Source organism: Bufo bufo, chromosome 3 (genome assembly GCF_905171765.1).
Source record: "Bufo bufo chromosome 3, aBufBuf1.1, whole genome shotgun sequence".
Classification (NCBI taxonomy): domain Eukaryota; kingdom Metazoa; phylum Chordata; class Amphibia; order Anura; family Bufonidae; genus Bufo; species Bufo bufo.
In genome coordinates, this window is record NC_053391.1 from 396,911,034 (window position 1) to 396,926,240 (window position 15,207).

The following is a 15,207-nucleotide window of genomic DNA, read 5'->3' on the forward strand; positions in this document are numbered from 1 at the left end:
TTTAAAACCAGTGACGTCACGGGTCCTGGGTGAAAGAGCAGCGATCACGTGATACTGTGTGAAGCTAGCGGCGGCCATGTTGGGAACGGAGGTGGACGTATCGCTATTATAGCAATGCCCACTACCTGTGCAGCCTTTGGGTGTTCCAACAACTCTAGGGTCAACCAGGTTACCTTTCATAGGTAGGTAACGAGTGAGACCTACAGGTAGAAGTGCTCATAGTAGCCTGAGGACCTGGTGCAAAGCTTTATCCTGCTAATAGCTCCAAAGTGTGACTCACTGGCTGCCATATTTGATGTGGTCCCCAGACCCTCTAAGTGCATCTGATTGTGAGGGACATACTGCATGAAGTGGCAGTGGCGCTTATACCCCCAATCTTCCCGTGTTAGCGCGGCACAGGAGAGTGGAAGATGTGAAAAGTATTTTCCTAGATCCAGAAATAGATTACCTATCCTTACGACAGGTTATCAATATCAGATCGGCAGGGTCCAGTGCCCACTATGCCCGCAGATCAGCTGTTTGAGGAGACAGCGGCGCTCCCGTGAGTGCCACAGCACGTGATGTCACGTTCCTTGATCACGTGGCCTAGGCGTAGCTAAGCCCCATTCAAGTGATTGTGGATGAGCTGCGATACCAAGCAGTTGCTATCCACTGTGCAAGGTAAGCTGTGAGGATACTGCAACACTTACCTGAGCGCCTTGGCCTCAAACAGCTGATCAGTAGGGGTGCCGGGCAGGCTCTGACTGACCCACAGGGGAGGCGCGGGATTCCTCGGTGGGCCCCCAGTCTCCTGCACCCCAGATAAGATGGAGGAGTAATTATTTCTCTTTTCTCAGGAGATATAATTATTGTAACCACTAGGTGGCAATATCGCACAGTGATGCAGCCTCCTACTGGTGTACATTGTACAGGAGGCCCCGCAGTATCTTCTAGACTTCTGGGGCTGCTGGCTGTGAAGGAGGAGAGAACATGTCTGGACAGCCTCCTGCCCTCCCTGCTGTCAGGAAACTCTGGTTGCTGGACTGATTTCTCAGGTGTGTGACAGTAGTGAGCTGTAAGAGACTGTAAGGGGGAAATAGGGGATTTGTTTACAGCAGACACTGATCTATGAATGTGTGCTGCTCTCTGCAAAGTTCAGAGTGGCATTGGGGGGGACTCTGTCCTAGGTCCCCCCCAATGCCTCTGCTTTAGGTGCACCCCCATAAGTGCCCCAGCTCCCCCCACTCTAAAAGCACCCCTGATATTGAATCTTCTCCAGTTGCCCCCTCCCCTTAAAACCCCTGCAGCTGCACCAGGATCCCCACTATTACCCTGCCTCAGGCGACCCTAATGCCTCTGCTTTAGGTGCACCCCCATAAGTGCCCCAGCTTCAGATGCCGCCACTCTAAATGCACCACTAATATTGCCTGTTCTCCAGTTACCCCTGCTCCAGGATCCCTACTATTACTCTGCCTCAGGTGACCCTAATGCCTCTGTTTCAGTTATGACCCTCCATTTGTGCCCTTTGCTCACATTGCTCCTCTAGCACATTTGCTTGGGCTTTGTTAAAGGTTATGACCTGCAAAGGGGGTTGGACATATGACTGAAAAATTCTGCACAGTGCGTCATATTCTCCAGTATTGACATGTAGGGTTTACATGGTGGTAGTGATGATATTCCGTATTTACAGGTATGACTGCTGCCATGTAAAGAGATACTGGTGGTGGAGGATTTAAAGGGGTTGTCCAGGTTTTCAAATTATCCTCTCCACTCCATAGGGTATAACTATATGATTAGTGGGATCCGATTCTGCGACCCCCCCTGATCCCAGGAACGGTCCTGTTCCTCCTTTTTGATGGTGTGGCAGGCTACACGTACACCCTGTTGCTCCATTCATTCTCTTTGGGACCACTGGAATTGACCTCCACTGCTGGATTGCAGCATGGTCGTAACCATGGAAACGAGCAGTGTATAATGTGATGGAAAATTAAATCCAGCCAGCAAAGGAAGCAATATGGATAATAACGATACATTAGGAAGTGGCTCGTATTAACTTCCTCTACATGATAAATGCCACTTACTGAAGTGAGACAACCCTTTTAAGACCCTTGTGTACATAGATTGATGGTAATGTAATTGAATGTCTCAGGACCCTTTTTCATGATCATTGGGTGTTCCAGCAGTCAGACCCCAGCAATCTGATATTTATCACCTATCCTGTAGATAGGCAATAGCCTAGGTCATTATGGTAGGACAACCCTTTTAATTATAATGTAGAATATTTGCAATCTGAGGTTGAAATTTGATAAATTTCATGCCAGACATTTATACTTAAAGGGGCTAAAGGGTTTGTCTCACTTCAGTAAATGGCATTTATCATGCAGTTAATACAAGGCACTAATGTATTGTGATTCTCTATATTGCCTCCTTTCCATCACATTATACACAGCACATAACCGTGGTTATTACCACCGTGTAATCCAGCAGTGGTGGTCGTGCTTACACTCTATAGGGAAAGGCTGGAAGTGCTTATAGACCAACACCTGTACCTATAGTGTTCAAGCACGGCCACCACTGCTGGATTGCAGGGTGGTCAAAACCACGGATACGAGCTGTGTATAATGTGATGGAAAATAGTCAATATGGACAACCACAATACATTAGTAAGTACCTTGTATTAACTTTCTCTACATGATAAATGCCAATTGCTGAAGTGAGACATCCCTTTAACCCCTTTAAAGGGCTTCTGTCACCCCACAAAACTCTTCTTTTTTTTTTTTGGATAGCTACATTCCTTATAGCGCGATATAGGAGAATATAATCTTATCACTTACTTTCATGCGGCCGTTTCTTTAGAAAACGAAGTTTTATAATATGTAAATCCGGTCTCTACCAGCAAGTAGGGCGTCTACTTGCTGGTAGCCGCAGCAGAAAACCGCCCCCTCGCCGTGTTGATTGACAGGGCCAGCCGTGATCTCCTCCTCCGGCCGGCCCTGTCAGTATTTCAACTTTTTCGGCTGGCCCTGTCAATCAACACGGCGAGGGGGCGGTTTTCTGCTGCGGCTACCAGCAAGTAGACGCCCTACTTGCTGGTAGAGACCGGATTTACATATTATAAAACTTCGTTTTCTAAAGAATCGGCCGCATGAAAGTAAGTAAGACTATTATATTCTCCTATATCGCGCTATAAGGAATGTAGCTATCCAAAAAAAAAAAAATGAGTTTTGTGGGGTGACAGAAGCCCTTTAAGTGTGCTGCACTTAATAGGATTAGGCATACATGTCTTGGTGTGTGCATTGTGTGTTTCCTATGTGTGATAGGAACTGCATGTGTCTTGTTTCTGACTGACTTAAGAGCAGGATATCCATATATGTGTAAGGCTACCTTCACACTTGCGGTAGCAGGGTCCGGGAGGCTATTCCAGTGGGGGGAACAGCCTGCTAGATCCGTGCTTACGCTAGCCCACTGTGCCGCCGGAGATCCGCTCTGGCCATAGCACGGCAAACATGCTGTGGGGCAGCCGGACAAAAACTACAGCGGACTTCCGGCGGCATGGTGGGCTAGCGTTAGCACGGATGCGGCAGGCTGTTCCCCCGCAGGAACATCCTGCAGACCCTGCTACTGCAAGTGTGAAAGTAGCCTAAATTCTGCCACATGTATGTCTGTGCATTTTGCTGTGAATGTCTGCCATCATACTTAATCTTTAATATTTCTGTTATCACTGTAAGTGCTTATGAACACAACCGTTGGATGTTTTGCAGTCTGTAAATTGCAGATCCGCAAAACATGGATACCGGGTGTGTGCATTCCACATTATGCGGAACAGAACAGCCGGCCTCTAACAGAACAGTCCTATCCTTGTCTGTAATGCCGACAATAATAGGACATGTTCTATCATTTTGTGGACATACAGACACGGAATGCACATGGAGTCATTTCCGTTTTTTTCAGCCCCATTGAAGTGCATGGTTTCGCATACAGGCCACAAAAAAAAAAATGGTACAGATACGGAAAAAAAATAAGTTTGTGTGCAGGAGCCCTAAGTCCCTAGGTACCCCAGTCCGACACTGGTGCCGGGTGTCGGACCCCCGCCGATCTGATATTGATGACCTATACTGAGTATAGGTCATCAATATCTAAATCTCAGGAAACCTCCAGAAGGAATCTAGTCTGTCTTCTGCAACCAGGGCGGAGCCGCGTGGCCAGGCAATTTCCAGCCACAGCCACAGCCATACATGGAGGCTATTCAGATTTAGGCTAGGGCAGCACCAAAATCTTGGCTGCAAAACACCTATCACATAATGGAAGATTACGCACTTTCACTACATCGAAGGATAGTTAAAGTGAATGGATCCTCATCAAGACTCATGAGTTGCCATGACAATAGTGTCATAAAATCCATTTGCTATGCTGCAATCTTCAGACCCTTAAAAGAGTTGTCCAGGCTTTTAATATTGATGACCTATCCTCAGGATAGGTCAGTGATGGGCAAACTGCGGCTCTCCAGCTGTTGCAAAACTACAACTCCCACCATGCCCTGCTGAAAGCTGTAGGCAGTCTTTGCATGCTGGGAGTTGTAGTTCTGCAACAGCTGGAGAGCCGCAGTTTGCCTATCACTGGGATAGGTCATCAGTATCAGATCAGTGGGGGTCTGACACCCAGCACCCCTCCTTTCCCCAATTAGGAGACGGCACGCGCAGTGTAGGCTGAAACGATTACTCAATTGAATCGATTAATTTGACACATAAATATTCTTGTGAACACGGAGCGGGAGTGAAGCGCTTTCTATTACTCACCGCTCCGTGGTCACCCGCTGGCCCGCACTGCACTGTACTGTATCCTGACACATTGTCAGGTCATATAGTGCACGTAAGCGCACACTATGACCCGATGCTGTCTGACGTCAGAGAAGAAGATGGAAGAGCTGTGGAGCGACACCCCTACAGGAAAGGTAAGTACTGGCGCTTGGGGGGGGGGGAAGCTGATGGTACTGGGGGGCAGCTGATAGCACTGAGGGGGGAAGCCAATGGCACTGGGGGGCAGCAGATGGCACTGGGAAGGGAAGTTGATGGCACTAGGGGGGAAGCTGATGGCATTGGCAGGGCAGATGAGTTTCTATAAAGAAAAACGTCCTATTAATTCGTTTTTTGTTATTACAGTACTTGATTAATCGTTGGATTAATTGATAGAATACTCGATTACAAAAATAGTCGTATACTGCAGCCCTAGCGCAGTGTGCACGTGTCTTCTCCCATATCTTTCTTCCTGCTGCTGCCATGTCTATGGCAAAATAGCGGCAAACTGTACAAGAGAATGGAGACGGCACGTGCACACGCCGTCTCCTCATACAGCTGATTGGCGGGGTGCTGCCTATCTGATATTGAGAACCTATCCTGAGGAAAGGATATCAATATTAGAAGCCCAGAGAACCGAAATGGGTGGGCCTGGCCCAACAGAGTGCCAAAGAGGCACATATGATATCCATATGTCTTAATAGTGTGCTGGTAGTTTTAAAGAACAATTGACATTTTATAAATCAATAGTACAAACCGATATAAGATACTTAGTGATATATCTTACAAGAGCAAAATACTCCTCTCCCCCCCCGATCACACAATTCACTGCTAAAATCCATCTTTAGTGAAGGCAGGTTAGCAGTTCACTGAAGGATCAGGTTACAGCTGCTGCCCAGCGGTTGCAGAGAGGCACAGACAATACTGCCTCTAGTAAGCGCTCTATAGGGGAGTAGGATCTTGTCGTCTTCCTGTAGGTGCAGTGTATGGGAGACATCATAGCAGCTAGTCTCCACTTGCTATCTCAGACTGACAATAATAGATGCAGTTTGGAGCTGGGGAGAACTGCTTGATGAAATGTGCATAATACAGATTGTATGATGGGTAGCTGTAGTGTCATTCCTCATGTACACACAGTAAAATAAAATTTAAAGCAACGTCCATTCATTTTCTTATGACCGATAACTAATTCAGTATCTAGACTGGGTGCTTACCTGCTATTTATTTTCCTCAGTGCTCGCTCCTGGGTTACTTTTTAGCTCAGCTTCATTAAAGCAAAAGCTTTGATCTGTGACAGCAGCTTAGCTACAGCTGTCGGTCTGAGACACACCCCCTGTCTCATCATTGGCTCAGACTGCTGCTGTGCCCCTCTTCTTTAGACTGTCTATGACAGCAGGACATCGTGTGCAGTATATAAAGTAGTTTGCTCATCCACCAGTAAGAAAATGATCAGGTAACTGGTGTGGATTCTCACCTAGTCCTTTTACACCATGGACAAATCCACATCTTACTAAAAATCACAACTGCAGTAGATGGTGCTCACATCCAAATATGAGAGTTGTTTACTCCCACTCATCAGAGAAGACTCGCCGGTACTCCTGCCCACCTCCAGGTGCTAAGGGGCGGAGCCACTTATGGCAGTTCACTATTTAAACACGCACATGTCTGACAACTTTCCCCTCCTGTAATCAGTAGCCATATGCTTTAGTTAAGTGGGGGGCTATTTATCAGCTGGATCTTTTGAACTTGTCTGGGCACATACTGCCCATAAACAAGTCTAACTTGTTTTGTCTTATTAGTCCCCCGCTGAAATTGGATGGTACAGTCCAGTTAAAACATCAGTTTTCCCTGACACTTCCCCATACACTAATCTGGCAGGACTGGTAGCACCTGTTTAGGGTCACATTTATGCTATTCTAACTAGAGTTTAGGGACGGTCCAGAGGAGTAGCTCTTCTCAGGGTGGGTGCTCTGCCAACTTAGGGTGATTTCGTACTAGCATTAGGCTGTTACGTTTATAACAGAATGCAAAATGGAAGTCTTTAAGAGGCATTCCATTTTGCTCCGTCCTAATAGAAGTCTATGGGCAAGCATAATGGATCCGTCTGGTTTCCGTTATGCAGGACAGGAAAAAAAAAAGTCCTGTCAAGAGGAAACCAGACGGATCCGTTATGCTTGCCCATAGACTTCTATTAGGACGGAGCAAAATGGAATGCCTCTTAAAGACTTCGGTTTTGCATTCCTTTATAAACCTATAATGGAATGGCATAATGCTAGTGCGAAGCCACCCTTAGATGTCAGGTTTAGGCCAGGCCAAGGAGGGATACATCAGGGAGAGTAAACCAGGCCTGCTTTAACACGCTGTACCGTTGGATCTGTCCCTTTGAGCATGTGACTAAAATGATTCTGTAAGACCCCCCCCCCCATGTGCACTGTTCATTTCTTTACACCTATGGAGCCAGCAGACTAATATGTGGATTTAAGGGTATATTACACTTGCCAATTTTTCAGCAGATGATCGCAAATGAGAATTCGTAGTAACGGTTGTTAGCGATCATCTGGCAGTGCAATACTGTCACCAATTGCCCGATGAACAAGTAAACGCTCGTTCATCAGGAAATTGAAATAACACATTGTTTGCAGGTGGCAGATCGTGGTGTCTAAACATATCGCTCCTCCCTATACTGAGGAGGAGATCACTGTATGTAATAGCAGTGGTCTCCTCCACTGGCAAGCAGATGATTGCTGAGAAGGAATATTTCCCCTCCCGACAATCGCCTGTTAAATCGGGATCTCTAATACACCCTTTAGTGGCCCATCTAATTTATCCACTTTAAAAAGATTAATCTTAAAGGGGTATTCCCATCTAAGACAATGGGGGCAAATCACTAGGCTATGCCCCCCATTGCCAGATAGGTGCGGGTGCCAGCAGTGGGAACCGCACCTGCAACGAGAATAAATCGGGGATCGCTGTGGCTGGAGGACCCTGGATTTCCCAGGGTCCGTCCACCACAAAGCGCTGCTCCCATAGAAGTGAATGGGAGTGCACCGCGGCCCATGCTCCCATTTATTTCTATTGGGCAGACGGCAATAGCTAAGCCAGCGCTTTGGCATTTTCGGCAACCCCATAGAAATGAGCGCATGTGCAGTGCGCCCTCCGTTCATTTCCCCGCTCCGTTCTCATTATAGGTGCGGGTCCCACCACTGGGGGGGAAAATGAGCGGAGGGCGCACTGTACATGTGCAGCCACCCTCCATTCATTTTTATGGGGTCGCCGAAAATAGCTGAGCACTGGCTCAGCTATTGCCGTCTGCCCAATAGAAATTAATGGGAGCAGTGCTTTGTGGTGGACAGATCCTGGGAAATCCAGGGTCCTCCAGCCACAGCGATCCCCGATTCATTCTCGTAGGTGCGGGTCCCACCGCTGGCACCCACACCTATCAGACAATGGGGGCATATCCTAGCGATATGCCCCCATTGTCTGAGATGGGAATACCCCTGTAAGTTTAAGTCTTACATGCAGATTTTAAATACATTATAAATGTGAAGTCCACGGCCGAGAGGATTTGACCATGGCATAAATTCATGGCGCATGTGACTCCACCCCTGTACTTAACGGTACAAGCCTTAGTAAAGGAGAGCCTGGAGGGTCACTTTAAACGTCACAGTTGTCTGTCTGTACACTGTTGGTGGCGACGTACTGACAAAATGAAGTGTTGTGTATTATACAGATTTCCTTCTAACCCAGAAAGAAGAAAACAGTGGCTTAACCTTGTGAACAGAGAAAACTTCACCCCAAGCCTGCATACCTTTTTATGTTCTAAACATTTTGAAGAGTCGTGTTTTGACAGAACAGGGCAAACTGTGCGGTTAAGAACGAATGCAGTGCCTACCATATTCATCTATCCAGAGCATATGGTGGAAAAGGTAAGCAACTTCAGTATCTTAACCTGTTTAAGACATGGGGCGTACCGGTACGCCCTGATGTCCCGATCCTTAAGGACACAGGGCGTACCGGTACGTTTTATGTATTTCAGATCACCGCCGCACAGCGGGCGGTGATCGGAACAAGGTGCCTGCTCAAATCATTGAGCAGGCACCTTGGCTAAATGCGTGGGGGGGGGGACCTCCCCGTGTCGGCGATCGCCGCAAACCGCAGGTCAATTCAGACAGACAGTTTGCGGCTTTTACCTGGTGCGACAGCGGTGGTGCCATCGTGTCCCCATGGGGCTGTAGGCATGGAAGGCAGTGCGATTCCTTCCTTAGGCATCTGCGCTGCCTTCCGGTGACGAGCCTGCGAGATCCAGCCCTCTGAATCTCACAGGCAGGAACCTGTATGAGTAATACTCACTGTATTACTCATACAGCCAATGCATTCCAATACAGAAGTATTGGAATGCATTGTAAAGGATTAGACCCCAAAAAGTCCAAAGTGGGACAAAAAATAAAGTGGAAAAAATAAAGTCCCCCACCCCCCCCAAAAAAAATTAAGTTTCAAGTAAAAATAAACAAATACGTCGATTTTCCCCAAATAAAGTAAAAAAAAAAAAAAATTGGTCAAAAAATGGGGGGGGGGGAATAAAGTAGACATATTGGGTATCGGCGCGTCCGTATCGACCGGCTCTATAAACATATCACATGATCTAACCCCTCAGATGAACACCGTAAAAAATAAAAACTGCTAAATAAACAATTTTTTGTCACCTTACATCACAAAAAGTACAACAGCAAGCGATCAAAAAGTGATACGCACCCCAAAATAGTGCCAGTCATCTCATCCCGCAAAAATCATACCCTACCCAAGATAATCTCCCACAAACTGAAAAACATTGTGTAAAAAACTTAGATAAATAAAATAAAAAAAGTATACATATTAGGTATCGCCGCGTCCGTGACAACCTGGTCTATAAAAATACCACATGATCTAACCTGTCAGATGAATGTTGTAAATTAAAATAAAAACTGTGCCAAAACAGCTATTTCTTGTTACCTTGCCTCACAAAAAGTATAATATAGAGCAACCAAAAGAGACGATTACTCTTCTCGGTAATTGGATTTTCCAATAGCCTCCACAACGGCACTCCAGGAGGGTGTCCCCAGGTAGGAACTAGTGTTAGGGACCACTCATAGAGGCGACCTTGACGTGGTGAGTGGCTTATTACGCTTTGGCCAGACTGTACACCAATGCCTCATTCAACATCCAGCATAGAGGCAGGGCTGAGTGCTGGTTGCAGAGTGCTATTGCATTTGTGTTTTTGCGTTTGTATGTGTATTTCGCCATAGCGATGTGCACCTGCATACAGGGTTGTGCTGACTGAATCCCCCCCATTTTTTCTTTGTAGTATATATTGGAGGCGTGGCGATCTCCATGCAGTCATGCACACCTGACCAGTTAGTCTGCCCTAGAGGCTGGTTTTAAAGTCAGTATAAAACTGAGTCTACTTTTACAGCGCCTACCAGTAGCCATTTGGCTCCAGGAGAAGTATATAGTGGGCTCAGCATGCATGTTGGTACTTGCATCCCTGGATCCGATGAAAGCTGTCACGGCACCGGACGGGGTTAAAAGCAGAGAGTGCCTGGCGTGCATGCTGTATCTGCGCTCCCTGGACTTTGTGTGGCTATCATGGCCCATAAACAGGTAGGAACTAGTGTTAGGGACCACTCATAGAGGTGACCTTGACGTGGTGAGTGGCTTATTACGCTTTGGCCAAAATGTACACCAATGCCTCATTCAACATCCAGCATAGAGGCAGGGCAGAGTGCTGGTTGCAGAGTGCTATCGCATTTGTGTTTTTGCGTTTGTATGTGTATTTCGCCATAGTGATGTGCACCTGCATACAGGGTTGTGCTGACTGAATCCCCCACATCTTCCCTCTTACTGGAACTTCTATTCTTTTGTTTAAGGAGCTTTGATCTCCGTCCCAGGATTCCAGGAGAAATTTTTGTAATGTCCTTGTATGATGTTGGGCCCATCGCACTGCGGGGATGGTGGATGTTAGATGTCCTAACAGTCTCATGATGTCCCTTATGGCCACTCTTCTGGCTTCGCAGAATTGGGAGATCTTTTGACTTATGATCATCTGTTTTTCTGGAGGTAAAAAGGACATGAGGTTGTGTGAATCTAGCAGGATTCCTTCTGCTGACTGGGAACCAGGTCGGATTTCTGGGTATTTATTAGCCAGCCTAACTCTGTCAGCTTTTCCTGCACCGTCTGCAGATGCCCCTGGAGGTCCTGAAGAGATGAACCTGCTATCAAGAGGTCGTCTAAATATGGGACCACTATTATACCTTGAAGGTGTAGATATCCCGTTACCTCGGCCATAATCTTGGAAAATATTCTTGGGGCTGATGATGGCCCGAAGGGAAGTGCCTGAAATTGAAAGTGGTACTCCTGACCTCCTAGGAGTATTGCTATTCTGAGATATCTTTGGTATGCTCTGTGTATGGGAACATGGTAATATGCGTCCGAAAGGTCTATAGTTACCATGTAACAGTTGCGAGATAGGAGATTCACTGTGGATCTGATAGATTCCATTTTGAATCTTTTGTAGGTCATGTATCTGTTTAGATTTTTTTTTAATTGATTATTAGTCTGAAGGACTTGTTTGGTTTTTGAATAAGGAATATGGGAGAGTAAAATCCCTGCCTTTCCTGATCTTACGGAACTGGAACAATTACGCCCTTCTTTAGGAGAGATGATATTTCCATCTCTAAGGCCTGCTGTCTTTCTGATCTTTTTAATGGCTTGTTGATGGTGAAGCATTCCAGAGGAGGCATATTGAACTCTAGTTTGTACCCCATGCCTATGGTGTTTATAACCCAAGGGGCGGAAGAAATCTTTTCCCAGTCCTTGGAGAACATCTTTAACCTGCCACCTACTTGAGGCCTGGCGTCATTGGCCAGGTTTAGAAGTGGATTCGGGGTTGAATAGAAACCCCCTCCCTCTTCCTCTGGAGGATTGCCATCTTCCGGTACTGTCCTTTCTCTTCTGGTCTGGTCTATTTCTCCTTTGATTCCGAAAGGACCGACGCTGCTAATAAAACTTTGATTCTGAAGGAAATCCCTTCTTTTTGTCTGATGCTTTTTCTAAAATGTCCTCAAGGACTGACCCGAACAGCTTATCTCCTTCACACGGAATAGAGCATAGCCGACTCTTTGAACTGGCATCACCGGACCAAGATCTAAGCCATATAGCTCTTCTTGTAGAATTGGAGAGGGCTGAGGATCTAGCAGAGAGTTTCACCAGGGCTGTGGATGCATCTGACAGGAAATTACAGGCATGTTTTAAGGTAGGTATTGAGGCCAGGATCTCCTCCCTTGGAGTCCCTGCCGCCAGGTGTTCTTCAAGCTGTGTTAGCCAGACTGACAGGGATCTTGATGTGCAGGTATACGGCTATACTGGGCCTAAGCATGACTGTGTTTGTCTCCCATGCACGTTTTAACATACCCTCGCATTTCTTATCCATATGATCTTTTAAAAGGCCCATGTCTTCGAAGGGAAGAGAGGTTTTCTTAGATATCCTGGCGACAGGCGCATCAATCTTAGGCGTCTTGTTCCACAGAACTGAATCCTCCTCAGTAAATGGATATTTCCTTTTAAATGAGGCAGGGATTAAATTCTCTCTGGATCCTTCCATTCCTTTTTAATCAACGTTTTAATGTTACTATGTACAGGAAAGACCTTCCTCTTCTTTTCTCCCAGCCCCTGGAACATTCTCTCCTGAACGGACTAAGGCTCCTAAGTCTCATCTATTTTTATTGTAGCCCTAATGGTCCTCAACAGCCTTTCTGTATCTTCTGGGCTACAAAGGGGTCTCCCTGATTCCTCATCAGTGGATTCAGTTTCCTCAAGGGATAATACTTCTCCCTCCTCAGAGTCAGGCTCCAGCTGACAGTCCAAAAACTGAGATCTTTGAGAGGTAGGGGGCTGAGGAGAACACGGAGGGAGCCTTGTGTCAATTGCTGATTTAACCTCTTCCTTAATCATGTCTCGGATTGATTCAAGGAAAGAGGGCGATTCCTCCGAAACCATTTTGTCCGTACATTTTCGACATAGTGTCTTCTTTGATTTAGAGGGCAGGGATTTTTTTTTTACATATTGCACATCTTTTCTTGGATAATGAATCCTCAGATCTTTTGGTGCTGGTGTCCTTTTTCAGGGCTCTGTAATAGGGCTACACTATTAACACCAGCACCGCACCAGTGAGGGGAAATAGTAATGCGCAATGAGCCGGGGAACGGGCTGCCTTCACCGAAGGAACGGGGACAGGACCTGTCAACTCCCAACCTCTGCACGGCCCTCCCAGATGGGGAAACTTATCCAGGCTGTGCACCCATGAACCCCTGACGTAGCAGGAGCGGCTTCCACGGATTCCCGAGGACAGGAAACAACAAACTGAAGCATGTAAGGGGAGGGGGCCTTATAAGATTGAGCTTCTACGTTGTTTCCTGTCCTGGGGAGGTGCTGGGGAAAAAAAAAAAAAAAAAATCATATGTACCAACAAAACTGCCACCCTATCCCGTAGTTTCTAAAATGGGGTCACTTTTTTTGGAGTTTCTACTCTAGGGGTGCATCAGGGGGGCTTCAAATGGGACATGGTGTCAAAAAAAAAAAACAGTCCAGCAAAACCTGCCTTCCAAAAATTGTATGGCATTCCTTTCCTTCTGCGCCCTGCCGTGTGCCCATACAGCGGTTTACGACCACATATGGGGAGTTTCTTTAAACTACAGAATCAGAGCCATAAATATTGAGTTTGGTTTGGCTGTTAACACTTGCTTTGTAACTGGAAAAAAATTAAAATGGAAAATCTGCCAAAAGTGAATTTTTTTTATTGTATCTCTATTTTTCCATTAATTCTTGTGGAACACCTAAAAGGTTAACAAAGTATGTAAAAATCAGTTTTGAATACCTTGAGGGGTGTAGTTTCTAGAATGGGGTCATTTTTGGGTGGTTTCTATTATGTAATCCTCACAAAGTGACTTCAGATCTGAACTGGTCCTTGAAAAGTGGGTTTTTGAAAACTTTAGAAAAATGTCAAGATTTGCTTCTAAACCTTGTAACATCCCCAAAAAATAAAATGTCATTCCCAAACATGAAGTAGACATATGAATGGCCTGGATAAGTCAAAGCATTTTAAAGTTGTCACCACTTAAAGTGACACTGGTCAGATTTGCAAAAAATGGCCTGGTCCTTAAGGTGAAACATGTCTGTGTCCTAAAGGGGTTATCAATTAAATTTTTTTTGTAAATGTGGCCCCCCAGGCCAACTGTACCTGAAGGAGACATCCACACTCCTGCACCCCACCATTCTGCCTCCCTTCTCTCAGCTTACAGTCCCAGGCTGTCAACTTCTGTACGAATGGGGTCATGTGTAGCCTGAGCCATGCCCCCTCAGGAGACACCACTTAGGCCAGTCATTGGCTGCTACAGCACCATGTGTGATGCCAGATTGGGAAGCAGGTCTTACAGTCTGATTCAAAGATGTTTCTCAGACTGTGTATTCTGATTTCAGATAGCTCTTACACAAGTGACCGTTACAAAGCCAGGTGAGAATCCTCCCTCTGGATCTACAACAGATATACAGAAAAACTCCACCTCTTATGGTGACCACAGTTACTGCCTACCGAGACCTGCTGAAATTAAAAGAAAAATTTGGGACCTTGAAAGGAAATTAGAAATTGCTCACAAGAAGATAAAGATCTATCAGCAAAGAGAACGGAGAGGCAGGAGGAAATGTTTGACAGAAAACTTCACAGATCCAGTTCTGGACCAGACACCTGAGCAGGACATAGGGCAGCACAAAGACAATATGGTCCCAGATCCAAAGCCACACAAAACTGTGGTGGTAATATGAGAGCTGCTGTTTACCGACTGATGTACAATATTGCACAACACATGGCTGAATTACTAATATGTGGAACTTTCTAGACGTGTTAGAATCAGAACTTAGTGGTATGTTCTGCTGGGGATTTCCAGCAGTCCTGTCCTCAAACATGACCTTCCAAAGTTCACACACTCTGTAGTAAGCTGGCTTGACAATAACTGGAGTGTGCAGAGATCAAGACTGATTAATAAGATGTTGGGGGTTATGCCTCAGCTTTGACTTTCATACAGCACTGATGCAGTGCCACATAAATAGGGTGACCCAAGACCAATGTTAAGGTCCACAGCATTTTTAACAGTTGCTTAACTTAGAATAAATATCTGTACAATTGTGTATATATTAGGTACTTTCACACTGGCGTTAAAGTTTTCTGGTATTGAGTTCTGTCACAGGGGCTCAGTACCGGAAAAAAAAAAAAGCTTCAGTTTTATCCTAATGCATTCTGAATTTAGAGCATTTCGTTCAATATGCATCAGGATGTCTTCAGTTCAGTCGCTCTTATGGTATTTGGCCGGAGAATATACAGTATGTACAGCAGTATTTTCTCCGGCCA

At 45.9% G+C, this 15,207-nt stretch overlaps 1 protein-coding gene across 1 annotated transcript; it reads left to right on the plus strand.

Moving 5' to 3' along the window:
- The first annotated feature begins 55 nt into the window (after nucleotides 1-55).
- On the plus strand, nucleotides 56-14,880 carry LOC120995537 (THAP domain-containing protein 2-like). The gene is made up of 3 exons (XM_040424810.1): nucleotides 56-182; nucleotides 8,503-8,698; nucleotides 14,283-14,880. Exons 1-3 carry the CDS (start codon nucleotides 115-117, stop codon nucleotides 14,622-14,624), a joined length of 606 nt encoding a protein of 201 aa, XP_040280744.1. The 5' UTR covers nucleotides 56-114; the 3' UTR covers nucleotides 14,625-14,880.
- Nucleotides 14,881-15,207: the final 327 nt, after the last annotated feature.